At 42.5% G+C, this 23358-nt stretch overlaps 1 protein-coding gene across 1 annotated transcript in view; it reads left to right on the forward strand.

Moving 5' to 3' along the window:
- Nucleotides 1–20819, forward strand: part of LOC115164522 (vinexin) — a 46502-nt gene extending 25683 nt beyond the window's left edge. The window contains exons 7-20 of the mRNA XM_029717080.1: nt 883–918; nt 1021–1102; nt 1453–1567; nt 3769–3891; nt 8602–8712; nt 9545–9603; nt 11185–11273; nt 14261–14322; nt 16070–16116; nt 16408–16522; nt 16618–16743; nt 18076–18662; nt 18802–18908; nt 19090–20819. Of these exons, the coding sequence (XP_029572940.1) occupies nt 883–918; nt 1021–1102; nt 1453–1567; nt 3769–3891; nt 8602–8712; nt 9545–9603; nt 11185–11273; nt 14261–14322; nt 16070–16116; nt 16408–16522; nt 16618–16743; nt 18076–18662; nt 18802–18908; nt 19090–19151 (1721 nt within the window). The 3' untranslated portion in view covers nt 19152–20819. The remainder of the gene's footprint in view (nt 1–882; nt 919–1020; nt 1103–1452; nt 1568–3768; nt 3892–8601; nt 8713–9544; nt 9604–11184; nt 11274–14260; nt 14323–16069; nt 16117–16407; nt 16523–16617; nt 16744–18075; nt 18663–18801; nt 18909–19089) is intronic.
- Nucleotides 20820–23358: the final 2539 nt, after the last annotated feature.

A 23358-nucleotide genomic window follows, 5' to 3' on the forward strand; every position in this document is an offset into this window, starting at 1 on the left:
TCCTTTATACCGGTCCTCATCTCCAGTTGTATATCAGTAGTCTATTCCTTTATACCGGTCCTCATCTCCAGTTGTATATCAGTAGTCTATTCCTTTATACCGGTCCTCATCTCCAGTTGTATATCAGTAGTCTATTCCTTTATACCGGTCCTTATCGCCAGTTGTATATCAGTAGTCTATTCCTTTATGGATCTTGGTTTAAAACTGATTCTCAGGTGTCAACACTCTCCAGGCAGTTGGCTTTTAAACCCCAACAGGTATCACAGTCACTGATCTTTCCTCAGAGGCCCAGTCCCACCACTGTGGGAGTGTAATATTGTGTCTGATCAGGCACCAACCTGATTCTTTTGGCAGACCACAGAAAATATTTGCACTACTCACATATCAAAGATAATGGCATTGGAATGCAACAACTGAATAGAATATAGCATCATAATGATGAGTTAAAGGTTTGAGATGATCACAAATCAACAGAGCAAATGGGTGGATGTTCCTCATCTACATGACCTTGTCACGTATACTCCCGCTCCGGCGCTCGAGTTCATCAGGCTGCTCATTATTATGCACACCTGTCACCATTGTTACACACGTCGGCGCATCAACAGACTCACCTGGACTCAATCACCTGCCTGATTACCTCTGATGTCACTCCCTATGGTTCTTTTTCTAGGTGTTATTGTTTCTGTTCCATTGTTTCATGTCTGAACACTACTCATGTTTCTTGTTTGTTCCTTATGTTATTTATTATTAAAAGTCACTCCCTGAACTTGTTTCCCGACTCCCAGCGTACGTTACAGACCTCCTCTCAATGGGGGAAGGGCTTACTATGATTACTGTTATCTAAATCCCTGTTTCTCTTTGCTGTCTTTGCCCATTTGATAGAAACTGACGAGGACTCTGAGCGATGGTCTGCTGAAAGTGAGTGCAGTGGAAATATCAGGTTTCATGTTCTGAACTGTAACAAATCTACTCTATTTAGATGACCAGTATTTCCTAACACTCATTTCTACTGATCTTAAGGGAGCCGGGCCCTCGCTGCTGACTCAGCCAGTGGGCAGGAGACTCTAACCCATATGGACAATTATGGAGCCCTCCCTGATTGGTGAGACTGAGAGACTGATGAAGACGACTGGGCGAGTTCATGTTCAACCTCCTTATTTAAAACAACAGTAGAATTCCTGTTGAGAATGTTAAGATGTGTTTGTTTCTACTACTGTATAACCATGACTAAGTTCACAGTACATCAGATGCATGTGATCAGTCATTGTGAAACATGAGGTACATGCAACTTTTGGCAACCTGGTAATTGGGTGAATGGCTATATGTGTGAATTCCAACACAGTCCAAAGGCAAGGAGTTGGGGGAGAGACAAGTTTGGATCTGTTCCTACAGGCACTGACAATGAATCCATGATTTAAGTTGTTTGCGTGTATGTTGGGGATTGTGTTTCAGGAGTGAGCTGGGGGTTAAAGATAAGCTTTCAGACCGATGGGGGCACCCTCCACAGCCCAGGAGCATATTTGACTTTGAGCCTGGACAGAGCACCACATCAGAGGTCCAGAGCCAGGTAAAGCCTCGCACTCTTTTTACTATAACATGCAGCATTTCTACACCTAGGAATTTGGATGGCACCTGGACATAGTGTTTGTGTTGAACGGTAGCACTGTTGCACATATTTTCTTGGAGTTAGATTAAAAATTCCTGATTGTAAAACAACTTGTTCTTCATTTAAGTTTTCAAAAGATTTGTGGCTTAGCCTCAGAACTATTGTTGTGAGTTTTTCTATGTGCTGTATTAACTAGTGTGGGGGTGGGCTGCCCTCGAGCTACTTGTGACAGCGTTCACCTAATCTTTTTCCTATGAGGATTAGTTTGTGTCAATACCCTGGAATGCTTCTCAGCTGAGAGCACAATGAAAATAAGCCTCCAGGTGTTTTTATGTTAATTTTCAATGTATGTAATGTTGTCTCAAGCTGGAGCAGCCTACTACTTTTAATGATCTAATGAATTCAATCAGTCAAGCATTCTCACGCCAGGTAATTAGGAACTTGTTAATGCGGTCATTGGTACAATGGCACACCCACACCAGGTGTATTTCCAGTTTCCTTCTTAATAATTGCGAGAATTTTTTGGAACAAGCAAAATAACATGAAGAAAGTGTTTGTTTACCATGAACTGCCGTGAACTACCGGCTGGTCAACAGTGTTAGTATTGCTGTTTGTGATGCATGTGTTCCCTGGGTAACTTATTATCTAACTAAAATAAATAAGGTAACTCTTAACTGCCCATACATGTTTGTGTGTGTGTGTGTGGGAGTGTGAGGCCCTGTGAGTACTGAATGTCTGTTAAAATACCTTGAATGATTTAGAGTGGACTGTGTTTGTCTGGGCTGAAGTTTTGAATGGCTCTTGTCACCACGTCCTAGATCTGGTGCAAATTGAGCCTGGCGTCTCATAATGGGAAGAAAATAAAGCTTTGTTTCCCATCTGCCACAGTAGAGTCCCCCACGGGGCCAGGCGTCTTGTGATACTGATTATGCCTGTTAACCTCTTGTGGTGTGTAATGCTTCACAGCATGGAGGCTTATTGCATTTCCTCAGGAGGTCATAGCCTGGACTCCTCTAGATTAGGTAAAAGTTAACTCACTGATACAGGGTCAGATATTTTTTCTGGACCCAGGTTTTTTCTTTTCTTTTTCGGAGCTTAAAGGTCCCGAAGCTACTCTGGCGAAAGGTGCTTGTTTTTCTTTCATGCGGCCACAACTCAATAGTGCCGGCCAAAAAATATGTACTTTGATTGAAACAAAACACAGGTATGCTACAGTTAACACCATCTGCTCTAAAATTCGGCCACTGTACACAATTTGAAACAACACTGTACATAACTAAAATGATGTAAATGCATATTCCCATGTAACTGATTGAAATCAAATGGTTGGCATGCAGACGCTGCATGGATGTGCATGGACATTTCACTGGTAAAACTTGAACAACTATCATTCTCGATTGACAGTGAAAAATGGGAAAGGAGGGAGACCACACAAATGTGCCCATAAAGTAGAGGTAAAGAAACACATGAGCAGAACGTGATACAGATCTTTCCAGGGAGGCGGGACAGGGCGGGAGGGGGATGAAACAGGGCGGTTATCTATGGATCCGCAGCCACGGCCTATTTTTAATCCCCCTAATGGTTAAAATGAAGATTGGCGGTACAGTAGTGTAATCTGATCCTCGATCTGTGGTTAGGTACATCTTCTACCTCCAGTGACTTCTCTCCTTAGACCAGGCCTGCCTGTGTACAGAGAATCACACAATCAGAGAACACAGACCATATCAATTGCTGCACTCCTAAGTGAAAGCAGGCCTGTGATTCCGGTGATAACTACTGACTGAGAGAATACTTTGGCTATAACTGGATCTCACTCTGCCAAGGTATTTCAAGGAACATGAAAAAGGGTTAGGAAGTTGACGTTTTTTTTAGAGTGTAGCTTGATGCAATTCTTTCTGGTGTCAGTAACTGGGACAAACAGTATGTCTTCTTAATGAGGGAATGAGTTCTGTTTCGTCTGGGTATTAAATTGTTGATGTGGATTAAGTGTAAACGAAGTGACCCAGTTGGATGAAATTCTAGGGCTGTAAGTAACCTACAAGGATGTAACCTCTACAGTCGTTTACTGTTTGATACGTCTACTATAACCAACTGACCAAATCTCTGTTCTCCCTGTCTGACTGTGTGTTCAAAGTCTTTATGTTTGTGTTTCCCCGCCTCAGGGTCAGCCGGTGCAGAAGCCCCAGCTGCCTCCACTACAGCGGTCCCAGCAGCTGCCCCAGCACAGACCCACAGAGGAACCCTGGTCCCCCATAGAGAAGCCGTCTAAGCCATCCGCCTTCGAGGTGAGTGCTCACAGTGATATGATAGCTGTCATAACCTTGACCATGATGGCCAAGTGCAATGATTGTTTTAATGAGCTAGCAAAGAATAAGGAAAATTTAGCATGGACAGATATAATCTTACCAGGATTATACAACTATGGGGCCAACAATGTCTTAGATAATTACTTTATTCAGTGGTACACTACATGACCAAAAGTATGTGGACACCTGCTCGTCGAACTTATCATTCCAGAATCATGTGCATTAATATGGAGTTGGTCCCCCCTTTGCTGCTATAACAGCCTCCACTCTTCTGGGAAGGCTTTCCACTAGATGTTGGAACATTGCTGCAGGGACTTGCTTCCATTCAGCCACAAGAGCATTATTGAGGTCGGGCACTGATGTTGGGCCATTAGGCCTGGCTCACTGTCGGCCTTCCAATTTGAGGTCAGAGCTCTGTGTAGGCCAGTCATGTTTTTACACACCGATCTCGACAAACCATTTCTGTTTGGACCTCACTTTGTGCAAAAAAGGGCCTTCCCCAAACACAAAGTTGGAAGCACAGAATCATCTAAAATGTCATTGTATGCTGTAGCACAGGGGTAATCAAGTACTATTTGAGAAGGTCCAATCACAGAAATTTCCTTGGTGGCAAAGGTCCGGATAGATAATGTAATTTATCGGCGTAATAACAAACCCACACCTCGCAACCCATACGACCCCAAACTGTTCACATCCCTCTTGTTGGCAGAGAGAAAATGTTGCCGTTGTAAAGCTAATTTCTTGCAATACTACACATTTTGCATTGGGCAGAGATTTTTTTGTTGCTGTTTTAAAGCTAATTTCCTGCAATTCTATGCATTCTTCCATGTCTTATGCGTGTTTATATACCAGCGTTTGAAACACCGACCGACTAAAAAAAAATATACAGTACCAGTCAAATGTTTGGACACATCTACTCATTTTCTTTATTTTTACTATTTTCTACATTGTAGAATAATAGTGAAGACAACTATGAAATAACACATATGGAATCAATTAGTAACCAAAATAGTTTTATATTTCAGATTCTTCAAAGTAGCCACCCCTTGCCTTGATGACAGCTTTGCACAGTCTTAGAATTCTCACAACCAGCTTCATGAAGTAGTCACCTGGAATGCATTTCAATTAACAGGTGTGCCTTGTTAAAAGTTAATTTGTGGAATTTCTTTCCTCAATGTGTTTGAGCAAGTCAGTTGTGTTGTGACAAGGTAGGGGTGGTATACAGAAGATGACCCTATTTGGTAAAAGACCAAGTCCATAATATGGCAAGAACAGCTCAAATAAGCAAGGAGAAACGACAGTCCATCATTACTTTAAGACATGAAGGTCAGTCAATGCGGAACATTTCAAGAACTTTGAAAGTTTCTTCAAGTTCAGTAGCAGAAATCAACAAGAGCTATGATGAAACTGGCTCTCACGATGACCGCCACAGAAAAGGAATACCCAGAGTTACCTCTGCTGCAGAGGATAAGTTCATTAGAGTTAAATGCACCTCAGATTGCAGCCCAAATAAATGCTTCACGGAGTTCAAGTAAGAGACACATCAACTGTTCAGAGGAGACTGTGTGAATCAAGCCTTCATGGTTGAATTGTTGGAAAGAAACCATTACTAAAGGACACCAATAAGAAGAAGAGACTTGCTTGGTCCAAGAAACATGAGCAATGGACATTAGATCGGTGGAAATCTGTAATTTGGTCTGATTAGTTCAAATTTGAGATTTTTGATTCACCGCTGTGTCTTTGAGACGTGGAGTAGGTGAACGGATTATATCTGCATGTTTAGATCCCAACATGAAGCATGGAGGAGGTGTGATGGTGCGGGGGTGCTTTGCTGGTGACACTGCCTGTGATTTATTTAGAATTCAAGGCACACTTAACCAGCATGGCTAACACAGCATTCTGCAGCAATACGCCATCCCATCTGGTTTGCACATAGTGGGACTATCATATGTTTTCAACAGGACAATGACCCAACACACCTCCTGGCTGTGTAAGGGCTATTTGACCAAGAAGGAGAGTGATGGTGCTGCATCAGATGACCTGGGCTCCACAATCACCCAATTGAGATGGTTTGGGATGAGTTGGACCACAGAGTGAAGGAAAAGAAGCCAACAAGTGCTCAGCATACTCCTTCAAGACTGTTGGAAAATCATTCCAGGTGTTGTTGAGAGAATGCCAAGAGGGTGCAAAGCTGTCATCATGGATTAGTGGCTACTTTGAAGAATCCAAAATCAAATATATATTTTGATTTGTTTAACATTTTGTTGGTTACTACATGATTCCATATATGTTATTTCATCGTTTTGATGTCTTCACTATTATTCTACAATGTCGAAAATAGTAAAAATTAAGAAAAACCCTTTAATGAGTAGGTGTGTCCAAACTTTGACTGGTACTATATATATCTTTTTGTATACTTTATTTTGGGACCTGCGGTCCGTATTGACCCAGTTCCGGATCTGGTCCACAGTCCGTCAGTTGATTATGGAGGCTGTAGCATTAAGAGTTCCCTTCACTGGACTAAATATGCCAAGCCCACACCATGAAAAACAGCCCCAGACCATTATTCCTCCTCCACCAAACTTTACAGTTGGCACTATGCATTCGAGCAGGTAGCGTTCTCCTGGCGTCCGCCAAATTCAGATTCGTCCGTCGGACTGCCAGATGATGAAGTGTGATTCATCACTCCACTGCTCCAGACGACGCTTGGGATTGCGCATGGTGATCTTAGGCTTGTGTGCGGATGCTTGGCCATGGAAACCCATTTCATGAAGCTCCCGACAAACAGTTATTGTGCTGACGTTGCTTCCAGAGACAGTTTGGAACTCGGTAGTGAGTGTTGCAACCGACGACAGATGATTTTTATGAGCTACGCGCTTCAGCACTCAGAGGTCCCATTCTGTGAGCTCAGTGACATTGAAAGTCCCTGAGCTCTTCATTAAGGCCAGTGTTTGTTTATGGAGATTGCATGGCTGTGTGCTCGTTTTTTATACACCTGTCAGCAACGGGTGTGGCTAAAATAGTCGAACCCTCAAATTTGAAGGGGTGTCCACATACATTTGTGTATATACATTGCTCAAAAAAATAAAGGGAACACTTAAACAACACAATGTAACTCCAAGTCAATCACACTTCTGTGAAATCAAACTGTCCACTTAGGAAGCAACACTGATTGACAATAAATTGCACATGCTGTTGTGCAAATGGAATAGACAACAGGTGGAAATTATAGGCAATTAGCAAGACACCCCAATAAAGGAGTGGTTCTGCAGGTGGGGACCACAGACCACTTCTCAGTTCCTATGCTTCCTGGCTGATGTTTTTGTCACTATTGAATGCTGGTGGTGCTTTCACTCTAGTGGTAGCATGAGACGGAGTCTACAACCCACACAAGTGGCTCAGGTAGTGCAGCTCATCCAGGATGGCACATCAATGTGAGCTGTGGCAAGAAGGTTTGCTGTGTCTGTCAGCGTAGTGTCCAGAGCATGGAGGCGCTACCAGGAGACAGGCCAGTACATCAGGAGACGTGGAGGAGGCCGTAGGAGGGCAACAACCCAGCAGCAGGACCGCTACCTCCGCCTTTGTGCAAGGAGGAGCAGGAGGAGCACTGCCAGAGCCCTGCAAAATGACCTCCAGCAGGCCACAAATGTGCATGTGTCTGCTCAAACGGTCAGAAACAGACTCCATGAGGGTGGTATGAGGGCCCGACGTCTACAGGTGGGGGTTGAGCTTACAGCCCAACACCGTGCAGGACATTTGGCATTTGCCAGAGAATTCGCCACTGGCGCCCTGTGCTCTTCACAGATGAAAGCAGGTTCACACTGAACACATGTGACAGACGTGACAGAGTCTGGAGACGCCGTGGAGAACATTCTGCTGCCTGCAACATCCTCCAGCATGACCGGTTTGGCGGTGAGTCAGTCATGGTGTGGGGTGGCATTTCTTTGGGGGGCCGCACTCCATGTGCTCGCCAGAGGTAGGCTGACTGCCATTAGGTACCGAGATGAGATCCTCAGACCCCTTGTGAGAACATATGCTGGTGCGGTTGGCCCTGGGTTCCTCCTAATGCAAGACAATGCTAGACCTCATGTGGCTGGAGTGTGTCAGCAGTTCCTGCAAGAGGAAGGCATTGATGCTAAGGACTGGCTAACCGTTCCCCAGACCTGAATCCAATTGAGCACATCGGGGACATCATGTCTCGCTCCATCCACCAACGCCACGTTGCACCACAGACTGTCCAGGAGTTGGTGGATGCTTTAGTCCAGGTCTGGGAGGAGATCCCTCAGGAGACCATCCGCCGCCTCATCAGGAGCATGCCCAGGCATTGTAGGGAGGTCATACAGGCACGTGGAGGCCACACACACACTACTGAGCCTCATTTTGACTTGTTTTAAGGACATTACATCAAAGTTGGATCAGCCTGTAGTGTGGTTTTCCACTTTAATTTTGAGTGTGACTCCAAATCCAGACCTTCGTGGGTTGATAAATTGGATTTCCATTGATTATTTTTGTGTGATTTTGTTGTCAGCACATTCAACAATGTAAAGAAAAAAGTATTTAATAAGATTATTTCATTCATTCAGATCTAGGATGTGTTATTTTAGTGTTCCCTTTATTTTTTTGAGCAGTGTATATAGTGTATCATTTGACTCATTTAATTCCTTCCAACCACTGCGCTGCATTGGCCAGGAGTCTCTGCTCTCTGAGCTGAGCTGTTTTGAGGCTGAGCTGGACTCGGACATCCAGGGTCTGGAGAGAAGACTTTCCCAGAAGAAGCAGACACGACGAGGCCAGGGTGAGGTACTGAGGCCCTTCTTGTGACTCTGCTGAAGCAACACTCCTCCCTGCTACCCTGCCTGTAACCCTCTCTCACTCCGCTAGCAATGAGGTCTGGTTACTTGCATGCATAAGTCAATATCTTAAATCCATGTTATCATAAACAGGGCTTATCCAAAGACAGCATCATAACTTTTCTTTGTTGCAGTACAGTAATAAGACTTCCCCAATGCTCTACCAGAACCTTCACCTAGTTTCAATTGACTAGTCTATATCTGTTGTTGATGATGATAGTCCCTTCCAGCTATGGAGTATCTCCCCTCCTGAGAACTGTTTGAGACAGACAACCCTGCATGCCATCCCTGACACTGCCCTCTGACCTTATTCACGCCCCCAGGACATGCCTGCCTGCCTTGCACTTAGATGTGTCTGACTCAAATCACATGCCTCCAAACCCCCCACAAATCTAAATCTGCTTGTAAATCCAACAAGCATTTGTTTGTTTCTACTGACAGCGAGAGGGAAAAATCAGAGGTTCAGTTGTAGCACTACTTGTATGCGTTTGGTGCTGAATTCAAGGATTTGATTTCACTCTTCAAATGTTGACGCTGATTCTCTTCACAACCTTAATTTGCACCTCATCTAATCATCAGCTGTATGTGGTTGTTACTCCTCAATCAAAGATACCACAGATAAAAAATATCATTATCAATCTTATTATTGTATTCAAAGGAGTGTAGGACCCAGGGGAGTTCTGTCTTCCTCTGGCTCCTTTGGGAGTGGTAACCACCTCTGCTCTGTATCTGTGAGATTTCCTTCAAGAGAGAACAGCCTTTAATGTGATCTCTGCTTCCAGGGTGCCAGGAATGCTAATCCAGGAACTGCTGCAGGGACAGGGACAACACGGAACAACAGGTGAGTTATGGGTCGGGTCTGCACAAAGTTGTGGCTCTGTGTGTTGGTGTGATTGTACATACAATGGTTTTTATCCCAAACAGTAAAACGATGTCTCAAGTTGTACAGGGTAGGTCATTGGTTGTAGCTGTATCACTTTCCTGTTGTGAAATATGTGCAGGGATTGTTGTTGATACAGGAAACAGTTATTATACTGTTCATTGTTGTATACTGCTCCTATAGTTACTGATGTGTGTCCTCAAAACCATGTATTTCACACACCATTATTTGATTTGCTCTGACAAATCTGTTCATAACAGAGGGCATATTTACTCCGCAAATATTTTAGCCTCTCTCAAATCATTCTTCTACTTTTTTTCATCCAGAAATATTTTTGGGTGGACAAAGATCTGCCAGTTGGTCTCTGACAGGAATTGTGCTTTGTTTTCGGACCATAAAAGTATTTTATTGTCCCACAAAGGCAACACATTTCTGACACCTCATACCACTTGGCTATGAGTAACAAATCCACCTGTTGTTTCTATAAGATCCACGTCAATGGCATATAGACTTTTACTGTGTCTGTGCACTGGCAGATTGGTCATTGAAGAGTCTATAGACCATGGCTTGATAACCAGTGCAGGCAGATGAAGCAAGTCTCAAACTACAATTCAAATTATTGCAGTCAATACATTTTTGCAGGCATGAGAAATAACCGCTCTACAGTGATTTGGAACAACAGTTTCTAAAAGATAATCCAATTCAGAATCTTGTGACTTTCTAAAGATATCCTTCAGAATGATCCCAAATTTCGCTGTCAATGGACAGCATGGAGCCAGTGTGAGCTGCAGAGGGAGATAACACCAGGACAAGACAGGTTAAGGGATGAGTCCCTGGCCTAACTCCCACGTTCTTATTCTTGTCCATCTCACTGCTGTTGCCATAAATGAGTCTTTACAGTCGTTGGTTCCCTAGTAGTTAAGACATGAGAACTTGACAAAGTAACTATACTCTTGCTGCCTAGACACTTATAGATTACTTAAGTTGAGCTATATACCTTTAACAAGTTGCAGTCCAATATTTGTCAGTTACCTCGCTTAATACATTCTTGGACAGTTTTTCTCCTAGTTGTTTGCTAAACTGAGCTCATGTTTTGGCCCAGCGACCTAATGCACATTCTCAGATATGTTTGTTTTAATAATGACACTGATTTGCTCACGCTGTTATGTTTTGGATGAAGTTTCCCTGTCATTTCAACATGGTAATAATGTCAGTGATTATGATGACTAAAAGTTCTCTCCAAAGACAGAAGGTCCCCAGAGTCTCCTCTCTCATGCTTGAGTCATCTGATTCTGCATCTGTTTCATCTTTATTTGATCTTTACATGCAAACCAGCAGCTGTGGCCAGAAGCCAAGTCTGCATGACAAATGTGTCTACTGCAGCACACAGCACTCTGTCCCCTCATATTGTGTGGAGCTCCACCATGTGGGCTGTTAAGATTTGGAAAAATCTCATTGACAGGAGTTTGTGGGAGCAAACAATCGTAAAGTAAACATGCTATCTTTTTTTGTGATTTTTTTTCTTTTTTCTTTTCCCCCCAGCTCCTTGACTGATGCAAAGCAACCTCTCCATCGTCCCATTGTCCCCACATCAGCTGTTGCTCAGAGGGCAGCCCTCAGTCCCACACATGGTAAGATTAGGAGTTGATCCTGGATCCAAGCATTCAGAAAGAGTGGTGCAATGGCTAGGCCACTCAAATCAAATTTGATTGGTCACATACACGAGATTAGCAGATGTTATTGCAGGTGTAGCGAAATGCTTGTGCTTCTAGCTCCGACAGTGCAGTAATATCTAACAAGTAATATCTAACAAATGAAACATATACCCAATACACACATCTAAGTAGGAATTAAGACTACAGTATATACATATGGATGAGCGATGTCAGAGCGGAACGGACTAAGATATAGAATACAGTATATAAATATAGATGAGTAATGTGAGATATGTAAACATTATTAAGTGAATGAGATACCGTAGAATAGTATAGAAAACAGTGCACCCTCTGCTGTTTCCTGAAGTCCACGATCATCTCCTTTTGTTTTGTTGACGTTGAGTGAGAGGTTGTTTTCCAGGCACCACACTCCCAGAGCCCTCACCTCCTCCCTGTAGGCTGTCTCGTCATTGTTGGTAATCAAGCCTACTAGTGTTTTGTTATCTGCAAACTTGATGATTGAGTTGGAGGCGTGCTTGGCCATGCAGTCATGGGTGAACAAGGAGTACAGGAGGGGGCTGAGCATGCACCCTTGTGGGGCCCCGTGTTGAGGATCAGCGGAGTGGAGGTGATGTTTCCTACCTTCACCACCTGGGGGCGGCCCGTCAGGAAGTCCAGGACCCAGTTGTACATGGTGGGGTTCAGACCCAGGGCCTTAAGCTTAATGATGAGCTTGGAGGGTACTATGCTGTTGAATGCTGAGCTATAGTCAATAAACAGCATTCTTACATAGGTATTCCTCTTGTCCAGATCGGATAGGCTAGTGTGCAGAGTGATGGCGATTGTGTCGTCTGTGGATCTATTGGGGCGATAAGCAAATTGACGTGGGTCTAGGGTGGCAGGTAAGGTAGAGGTAATATGATCCTTGACGCTCAACATGCAGTCTCAGTAAAATAATTCACTAAAGACTAGTAACAGTAGGTTGGGCATAATACTGCTATGTACTTGAATTCTGTTATAGGAATTGCTTAATTTAAAAGTGGGTAAAATACATAATGTAATGTATATACCGTAGTGTACTTTATATAATCTAATCAGTGAAAAGTCCATGGAAAAGCAGCCTCTACTAACGGAATACAGTAATTCAATACGGGACTATTGTTGAAGTATTTTGATTCCTTGTGATTTCCTGTAGTCTGTTACCTGATCTGTCTGAACGAATTTGATATGAATCTGATCTGTGTTAGAGAGAGGAGAGGTTTCTTACTTTTAGTATGGAAAGAACTGTAGTGTCAGGGTGGGGAGGAAGCACAAAAAATAGGAACTGCGGGCCAGAAGTCTTTAATTATAGATTAGCTTTATCCAACTGTTTTTCTTGGAGATTAGTCCAAGAGCCAGCCCAAAAGTTTGGCTTCTTTTAATAACCTTTACTGCAGTAGGCTAAATCAGGGTCACACAGAGTGTTTCTTGGTTGTCTTAAACAAATCTGGAAACAAAACAAAAAAGAAGACATCTGTACCGTGTCAGATATAGAGTTGAAATGTATTACATTTTGAGTTTACATCCCAATATTACACTTTATATACATCACCGATGACTGAAATATAACAAAACTGTTTGACATAGAACACTGGATGTTTTATTATGAAATCATGAGAAATTTTAATAACACTCCACCCTTGAGGCCACTAGGTCATTTGAATACAGGAAAAGGCTACAATAACATGCATTGAACAGGAGAGGGTCCGTTGAATGTTTACATATCTTCCCACTGGCTTGATATAATTATACTCTTAAAGAAACAAAAGCTGGATTGGTAGGCTTTACAAAATATACTGATAAACATTGTGATTCTGCTACAGGTCATGTAAAAGGACCCATGAGCACCAACATGTGAAGTTCATATGAGCATGTCAAATTGGATGTCAAATGAAAGCTAAGAGTCAATATTTTAGAGAAATTACGGCATATATACATTTTTTCCATTCCAAGAATTTGGAATAAGCAAAGGCTTTGATTTCTTGTCAAAGAAATGGAAAAGGGGTCTTAGAAAACATCTAACAAAAAAGTATTTCAAGGTACTAGATATACATCAAAACACAATAATTTTGAAGTAAAGACGACTGCCAACTAATACCAATACTTAGAATTAGTTTAGAATATTTTTTTGCCTTCTGTAAGTTTAAAAAACTTACAGAACCCCCTCTCTTTCCATTTACTGTAACAAGCATACTCACCCACTGAGCACCGACCAACACCGAACATCCATGGACATTGAAACGTAGTTGAAATTTGGTCAGTCCGTCCTGGCCTTGATTTTAACGTCAACAGACGTAATTTTTTGTCTTAATTTGCCCCAAACATAGATGTCCATGATTGGTTCAGATTTTGTCCGGACCAGACCAAATCTGAACCAATCATAGACGTCTGTGTTTCACAAGTTTGAACAGCACAGCACCGTACAGTAAAGAGAAGTTTAGTACAGAAAAGTAAAGTTTAGTACAGTACAATCCTGTACTGTAGAATAGAGTGAAGAGTACAGTACACAGTAGAGAACTAGAGTTGAGTACACTAATGTACTGAACTATACTCCACTTTACAGTACTGTATGAACTCTACACTACTCTACTGTTATGTGCAGTAGTTTTTGAAAAACACGGTCATATAAACAACTGAGGGAGATTTACCGAAATTCTGTAACCAAACGTATCTGCACAGTTCTTCCAGTATGTGTTTTTGTCAAATGTTAAGTGTAAATGGTTAAGTGTAGTCCTTGTGCATAGAGTTATATGGTTTGTTAAACTTTGAAATCAATGGTTTTTGTTTGGCATACATTTTAAATAAAACATCTGAGTCTCAGTGCCATTCGGTTACCGTGCAATGCCCTACACCAGTTTGACCCATCTGTCTTGTTTCCTCACTAACCCCTGTTTTTCTCTCCACCTCCTCATGCTGTTGTACAGTAGAACACCTCTCCCCTGCACCTGAAGCCATGGAGTTCCCACCCAAGAGATTGGAGAAGCAGGTAAATGTATTTCTCTTTCTTGGTTATTGGGATATCCAACCTCTATAGGTAACTGTGTTGTACACAACGTCAGAACGTTTTGGAAAAGGAGCGATCATATTTAAGGAGTGAGGTTCCTCGCAGTAGGCTTTTGTGCTTTGTAAGGATTCTGTATTTATGAACATACTTTTGGCCATGTAGTGTATGTGGATACCTGCTCATTGAACATCTCATTCCAAAATCATGGGCAATAATACCCCCTTTGCTGCTATAACAGCCTTCACTCTTCTGGGAAGGCTTTCCACTAAATGTTGGAACATTGCTGCGGGGACTTGCTTCCGTTCAGCCACAAGAGCATTAGTGAGGTTGAGCACTGATGTTGGGCGATTAGGCCTGGATCACAGTCGGCCTTCCAATTCATTCCAAAGGTGTTCAATGGGGTTGAGGTCAGGGCTCTGTGCAGGCCAGTCAAATTATTTCACACCGACCTTGACAAACCATTTCTGTATGGACGTCGCTTTGAGCACGGGGGAATTGTCATGCTGAAACAGGAAAGGGCCTTCCCCAAACTGTTGACACAAAGTTGGAAGCACAGAATCGTCTAGAATGCCCTTGTATGCTGTAGCATTAAGATTTCCCTTCACTGGAACTAAGGGGCCTAGCCCGAACCATGAAAAACAGCCCCATACCATTTATTTCTCATCCACCAAACTTTACAGTTGGCACTATGCATTCGGGCAGGTAGCGTTCTTCTGGCATCTGCCAAACCCAGATTTGTCCATCGGACTGCCAGATGGTGAAGTGCGATTCCTCACTCCAGAGAACGTATTTCCACTGCTCCAGAGTCCAATGGCAGCGAGCTTTACACAACTCTAGCCGACAGTTGGCATTGCGCATGGTGATCTTAGGCTTGTGTGCAGCTCCTTGGCCACAGCAACCCACTTCATGAAGCTCCTGACAAACAGTGATTGTGCTGACGTTGCTTCCATAGGCAGTTTGGATTTCGGTAGTGAGTGTTGCAACAGAGGACAGGGGATTTTTACTTGCTTCAGTACTTGGAAGTCCCGTTCTGTGAGCCCTACCACTTCACGGCTGAGCCATTATTGCTCCTAGAGGTTTCCACTTCACAATAACAGCACTTACAGTTGACCAGGGCAGCTTTAGCAGGGCAGAAATGTTACAAACTGACTTGTTGGAAAGGTGGCATCCTATGACAGTGTCTATGGAGATTGCATGGCGGCATGGTCGATTTTTATACACTTGTCAGCAACGGGACTGGCTGAAATAGCTGAATCAACTAATTTGAAGGGGTATTATACTTTTGTATAATGTGACTGATTTTAATTCCTTCCAACCACTGTGTTGCATTGGCCAGGAGTGTGCTCTATGAGCTGAGTTGTTTTGAGGCTGAGCTGGACATCCAGGGCCATTTAATATATATATATTTTTTCATTTTTACCTTTATTTAACTAGGCAAGTCAGTTAAGAACAAATTCTTATTTTCAATGACGGCCTAGGAACAGTGGGTTAATTGCAGATTTTTACCTTGGGGATTCGATCTTGCAACCTTTCGGTTACTAGTCCAACGCTCTAACCACTAGGCTACCAGCCGCCATGTAGTATATTGTTTTATTGTCTGTTATCTGAACTTGCCCTGATTAGGATCTTGCTATAACTATCAACAACTGTAAGGAGAAAGATGCCTGTGCCCTTGTGAAAAGCAAACTTCCTTTCCATCTTGCCGATAAACTGTTTTGTGTTTATGTAGATGAAAGCAGCACGAGCCAAGTTCACTTTCCAGGCTCAGTCACCCAAGTGAGTTATAATGCCTACTGATCGCCTGCAAACCATTTGCTCTCCCACACATCCGTTGAACAATATTGTCAGTAAAAAGAAGCACACATTGTAATTATATCACATTTAGGACGGCCAAATGTAACTGTACTAAACCGTTTTTCTCAGCAAGCCCAAAAACGTAAATGTTAATACAGAGTTACTAGAAACAAACCCTTCTAACAGAGGATTACAAAAAAGCAGAACTCTTCCTTTAATCTAATGGATGTCCATCGTGCCATAGTTTGACCTTTTTTTTCCTCCTCTTCCTAGGGAACTGTCTCTACAGAAGGGGGACATAGTTTACATCCACAGGCAGGTAGACGCCAACTGGTTTGAAGGAGAGCATCATGGAAGAGCCGGTATCTTCCCCACAACCTATGTGGAGGTTGGTGTGAATCCATCGAACTTCTGAGCATGGATCTTATATGAAGTGCTCCACATGTCATTCTGAATCTTACCGTCTCTCATTTCTGCCCCCAGATTGTTCCTCCTACAGAGAAGCCCACGCCCATCAAGTCTCCAACAATCCAGGTGCTGGACTATGGAGAGGCAGTGGCTCTGTTCTCCTTCAATGCAGACCTGCCTGTTGAGCTGTCCTTCCGCAAAGTGAGCATCCTACGATGTACTCTTTAGGACGTTGATTCTCATTTTCAATCTTTAATAATTTACAGTATTGTACCTATACCGTATTTCTCACATTGCATGGGTTTAATTCACTGAGATTCCCTGCAACATTGACACAGAGTTTCCCCTACAAAACCACTTCCCCAGCAGTGGTGGAAAGGGTAGTGGTTCCCATAGACTTCCAGTCAACGAGCCAACGACTATCCATTTAAAAGTGTGTCTCGGCAGAAATATACAGTGCCTTTGGAAAGTATTCAGACCCCTTGACTTTTCCACATTTTGTTAAGTTACAGCCTTATTCTAAAATTGATATTTTTTCTCAACAATCTACACATAATACCCAATAATGACAAAGAGAAAACAGATTTTTTGACATTTTGCACTAATAAATCATAATAATAATAACCTTTCAGTGTTTACATAGGTATTCAGACCCTTTGCTACGAGACTTAAAGTTGAGTAAAGGTCCATCCTGTTTTCATTGATCATCCTTGAGATGTTTCTACAACTTGATTGGAGTCCATCTGTGGTAAATTCAATTGATTGGACATGATTTGGAAAGGCACATGCCTGTCTATATAAGGTCTCACAGTTGGCACTGCATGTCAGGAAAAAAAACAAGGTATAAGGTCGAAGGAATTGTCCGTAGAGCTCCGAGACAGCATTGTGTCGGGGGAGAAGGGCCTTGGTTAGGGAAGTGACAAAGAACCAGATAGTCACTCTGACAGAGCTCCAGAGTTCCTCTGTGGAAATGGGAGAACCTTCCAGAAAGACAACCATCTCTGCAGCACTCTCCCAATCAGGCCTTTATGATAGGGTGGCCAGACGGAAGCCACTCCTCAGTAAAATGCACATGACAGCCTGCTTGGAGTTTGCCAAAGGGCACCTAAAGACTCTCAGACCATGAGAAACAAGATTCTCTGGTCTGATGAAACCAAGATTAAACTCTTTAGCCTGAAGCCAAGCGTCACGCTTGGAGGAAACCTGGCACCATCCGTCCTTGCACCATCCATTTTTGCTTTGTCATTATGCAATATTGTGTGTAGATTGATGAGGGAAAAATACAATTTAATACATTTCAGAATAAGGCTGTAAGGTAATAAAATGTGGAAATCATCTACGGGTCTGAATACTTTTCAAAGGCACTGTATATATACAAAACATTAACATTTCTTTCAGCAGTGGCAACAGTTTAGCAGTGGTAGGACACCACTACTAAATTGATAAAGGGGAAACACTGGACGACTACTGTACCTGATATCTGAATGATACTTATGTCTTGAACCATATCTGTCCTCCAATCTCTTGTCTAAGGGCGAGGTGATCTGTGTGACCAGGCGTGTGGATGACAGGTGGCTGGAGGGCCGGATCCCAGGGACCAGCCGGAGTGGCATCTTCCCCACCAACTACGTCCAGGTTAACAAGTTACCCCGCACCAAATCATCCTCTGATGACTACCCTGCATGTCCCATGTCACCCACATCCCCAGAGCCAATGAGTCCAGGACGCCCTCTACACTCACCTTGTTCGCCTTTGACCCGCTCGCCTCTGAGTCTGACCCCCCCGTCCCGCAGCCCTGAGCCAGGATATTCCCCCCTGAAGCCGTCCTCACCCATACCCCATGGGACGGTAGCTTCCCATTCACGTTCATCCCCCCAGCCCTCCCTATCCAAAAAAGCACCCAATCCCTGGCCACACCCCACTTCTGGGCCTGCATTCCCCACCACCCAGAACAACCACTGGGGAGGAGCACACCCGGCTTTGCACAACTCCATTGGCAGAGCTGTTTCACCATCCAATCAGATATCACCATCTGCCCACAGGGGAGGAGCAGCCCCGACCAATATCCGCAAACCACAAACGACCAACAATGCTGGCTCAACAGTGATGCAGCACCAACCGTGAGTAACAAAATCTAATCAATCAAAATGTGATTTTATAATACGTAATTGAGGTAGTGTCTCTCATTCTTCATTGCCACAGTCTATTCATCTTGCCCAAAATCAAATCCAAAACCCTGGCCTGTGCTCTCTCACTCAGATACAAAGCAGTTTACAACTACAGACCACAGAACAAAGATGAGCTGGAACTGAGAGAGGGGGACATAGTACAAGTGATGGAGAAGTGTGATGATGGCTGGTTTGTAGGTAAGGAATTTACACAAACCTTACATTCAGAAGACAAATGAAGTGCGCCCTCTATTGGGCATCACATGACATTACAAGTATGACTTCAGATGACTGGGTTTAATTTTCATACAGTATTTGTAAAGTGTACAGTATGAGAGAACAACCTTTTACTTTATTATGTGCTCTGCTCTTTCCTTAGGTACGTCAAAAAGGACACATGCCTTTGGGACTTTCCCAGGGAACTATGTGACACCAGTGTAACTGCTTCACTCTGCCTGTCCACTCCACAACCACTTGGGTGGTGGACATATTTAGACCAGCTTGCTTTAACCAGCACATCACATCACTCCAGCAGCCATATGATCAATCCCTGACCCCAACACCCCATGTCCTCCCCCTTTCACCAACCTGGTTAAGTCAGGTCTGCATGTTCACGTCGGCCAGTGTGGCGATGGAGGCTGGAAGACTGTGTTGTTTTGACACCTCACCCCCAGCATGTGTGTTCCATCACTGAATAGACTTGGAGTTTTCACAGACACTGCTTGATTCGGATAGAATGAATGCTGATGATGATACTGTTCCAGGTGTAAAGAAATAACTTTGTCTTTATTGACTACAATCATTTATTATGGTGACAACTCAAATGACATTCCTTCAGTACATTTAAGCTACTGCTTTTATACAGCAATGGACCTCCTGCTATCCTCTTACGGAGTGTTCTCCTTAGCACACACCTGCTCCTCTTTGTCACCCAAGTGCCATCGCAGACACAAATGCCAGAGAGTATAATTAGTGTGACATTCTCTATAACGTAATGACATCATGAATGTTGCCTTTGAAATGTCTTCCTCCACTTTGATTTCAGATCTATAAAAACGTCCTGTGTGTGTCCAAGGCTCCACCACAACACTGATATGACCGGCCAATATACATGAAGGGATCACTTACTCTATTATTTTGAACAATGCCATCAAAGATTTGTTGCTTAGTTTTGTTAAAAACAATTGTTAAAGCCTGTATAAGTACTGTATGCAGCAGAGCAGACAATGTATTCAGGTCCTTCAGTGTGTTATTGTTAGCTACTTATGTATTTAACAAAGCACACAAGTAATGATTCAGCCATTTGTGCAGTTTGTATTTCTGTTGAGAACAGGAAGTGTTGAGTGTCAAAGTGGAAGTTGAATAAAATGGAAGAGAAGAGGAGGTATCTTTATAAAATCTGTTGACATAACCCCCAAGTGAATGCAACATGGAAAGTCTTGACAAAACCGAAGTGGAGTAACATCAATTGTATCAATTCAGTGGAACCTCTGCCATATTTAGGCCATGACCCATGGGATAACAAAAAGAGATGCCTCAATTTGCTTCACTTTGGAGCACAGATCTTTTCTAAAACAAGAATCCTACAACAAACCCACAATGGTGTTCAAACATTTCAGAAGGACAGAACAGTAAAATTGACCCGTAGATTGATTCCTAGGGCTACTGTACATTTGATTTGGTAGCTAATTTCCACTGAAAACTGTTTGTTTACTACTGTTTCTATAATCTGCCGTTTCTATAAACAAATTTGCTTTTACATATAAATTAAAAGAGCTAATCGGAGGTGTGCATACAGTACAAGTGTAACCAATGGAAAATATAATATGGTAAGCAATTAAGCAGTCCTTTCATTTATTAACTTTTATAAACCCCTATTATGATGTTGCCAACTGAAATGTTTCTCTGCTTTGTTCATTCTTACCATTGTAAAACTGCAACATACCTTTTCTAGCAACAAAATGTACTGGGTTTTAACTATGTATCAGATAACAAATATAATATATTTCCTTTAATACCAAGCAATTTCTCATTATCTATTATATACACTATGTAGTTCAAATAAACCATACAGAATGATAATAAAACTGTTTTGATGTGTAACTCAAATTGATTCCCAAGTTGTTTGACATTAGTGAAGTAGCCTAACCTAGGCCTACCTCTATTTAGTTCATAAACATGAGTTCACAGTTCAAACCCAGGATGGCGTGGAAGCTCATAACTGGAGGAGTATCATAGAGATATATAGACAGATAGATAGAGGACCTTAGCTGGATATAACCCGTTTTAGCATGGACATTGCCATTGAGGGCTTCCACCATTTTAAAGTTGTCATCTGGGTGGGGATTCCTATGGGCTGGGAACAATCAGCCAGTGATCAGAGCATTGGGTTCTTCAAATTGTGTTGCCTATGGTTTGTCAACGGCTTTAAGCTATATCACCACCATCTAGTGGTTACAATAAATTAATGATTCAGGACTGCAGGTGGTAATAATCACCAATATTAGCTTTATGCTTTTTTCAAACAAAATAACATTTACTACTTTAAAATGGAGATTCCTGTCACAGAAGCCATAAAGGCACAAATACAAAGATGAGTCCTCTATCTCTATGAGGACTGTCTATTTTATTGCAAAGTGTGTCCAGAGAGGAAGAGGTGAGAGGGTTTACTCTGCCCAAGATCTGTCCACAATAAGCAAATCATTCATTATTAATCAAGAGAGGCGTTTTTGTATGGGGGGCAATGAGAGAGTGTCAAATCTAGTCAAGATAAAAATGAATTGCTATTTTGATACGTGAGACTTATTTGATATAATATACGTTTTGAAATGGTTAGGTTGCTAGGGGTGTATTGATATGTGTGATGCACATTACATCCTGGCAACTTTGAGAAAAAATACTTCATATCGGAGTTGTCCCTGTTGAAATTCGAGACGGTCTATGCATATTCATTAGGCTAGCATAACATCTCACTCTCCGTTGAATACATGCGGTTGATGTTAACGCCCCTAATAGAATATTGAAAAACGTATTCAAACAACGAGATGTATCCATCAATCCAAACAAAGGAACAGGCGGGACTTTGACGGCCCACCATTTCGCTCTGTGGACAACGAATCCATTGTTAGGATGGAGACACAAGCATCTCGTCATTATATCCCGTATCTCTGGTGTGATGATGAGCCCAGAGGCGCACTTGACTATGGCACCATTTCCTCTTCTTGCGTTGTGAAAGACAGTTGGACATTCTCTGATAAAATATGTAGAATACTTTATGCCCTACACTGAAAACATGTTGAGTGATTTTCATTTCAGTTATTTTGCAGACACTCTTATCTAGAGCAACTTACAGAAAGTAGTAAGTGCAAACATTTTCATATTTGTTCATACTGCTCACTGGTGAGAAACACACCCACAACCCTGCCGTTGCAAGTGCCATGTGCTACCACCTGAGCCACACCGGATTTGCAACCTTTGTTGCCATTAATGTCCATTAGTTGATTAAGCCTACATGCATTGATTGCAAATGCTGTTTTCAGTGGTGTTTTTGCATGTAAATCTTGTTGGGGCAAACCACAAAAAATGTTTTTAGATGCGTGCCAGCAAAGCCACTACACAACACTAAACAATACATTAATTGCACTATAACGGTGACAAACGGTGCCCACATGGCCTACATAAAGCTGTCCCAATAGCAGAGCTTTCTTTTCAGCACCATGGAGTGAATCCTTACAGTAACACTGCCACACCTGGCTATCTCCAGAGCCTTGTGTGGAAGCGAAACAGTTCATTCAGCCTCATTTACTGCCTTTTAAAAAACATAGCTGATATGGCTGACTTACTCAAATAAATGTTGTTTCTGTTGACAATTGAGATGTGCAAACTATGGCATAAGGGGACGACAAGCGAATAAGAGGCAATCCGTAATTTCGACATAAATGAGCGAGCTAGGATGGACGTAGTCAATATAACTATTTGCTCAGCACTTTTGAAAGGTACAGCGACAGAATTCAGAACATTGGCCGTTCTTACATTATTCTCCCTGTAGACCAAGTCAGAACCGTAGGATAAATAAAGAAGGCATATAAGCAGACAACAAAAGCTCTTACAATATTCAATGATTACATTTCTTTAAAGGCTACATGTGCACCAAATTATTAGGGTGAGGCATATGGGCTACTAACAGTTTACTACACCCACTTAGTATTACATTCTTATCTACAGTATACATATCTCCCTGGCATATTGCATAATTTATGCAGCTGCATACAATACATTTTTTGACTCACCTTGTTGTCCTGTACTCACTTGAACTGGAAGGTGTTGCGGCGGTCCTTCGTGGGCAATTTCTGTCATGAAACTTTGTCATCAAAGTCTGGCAATCCCGGGATTTATGGTGCTTTCAAGACAACTGGGATCTCTGAAAAAAACAAGGTCAAATCATGAAGTCAGTGATCTTCAGGTTGGAGCTGTAGAAAAGAGGCCCGAGTTCCTGACTTGGAATTCCGAGTTAGATGACCATATTTTCCCAGTCGGAGCTTGTTTTTTTCTGAGTTCCCAGTTGTCTTGAACTCACTGAAGTCTGAGATTTTCCAGTTCCGAGTTTCCAGTTGTTTTGAACACTGCAGAAGTCATGCTGGATTGACAG

Source organism: Salmo trutta, chromosome 27 (assembly GCF_901001165.1).
Source record: "Salmo trutta chromosome 27, fSalTru1.1, whole genome shotgun sequence".
Classification (NCBI taxonomy): domain Eukaryota; kingdom Metazoa; phylum Chordata; class Actinopteri; order Salmoniformes; family Salmonidae; genus Salmo; species Salmo trutta.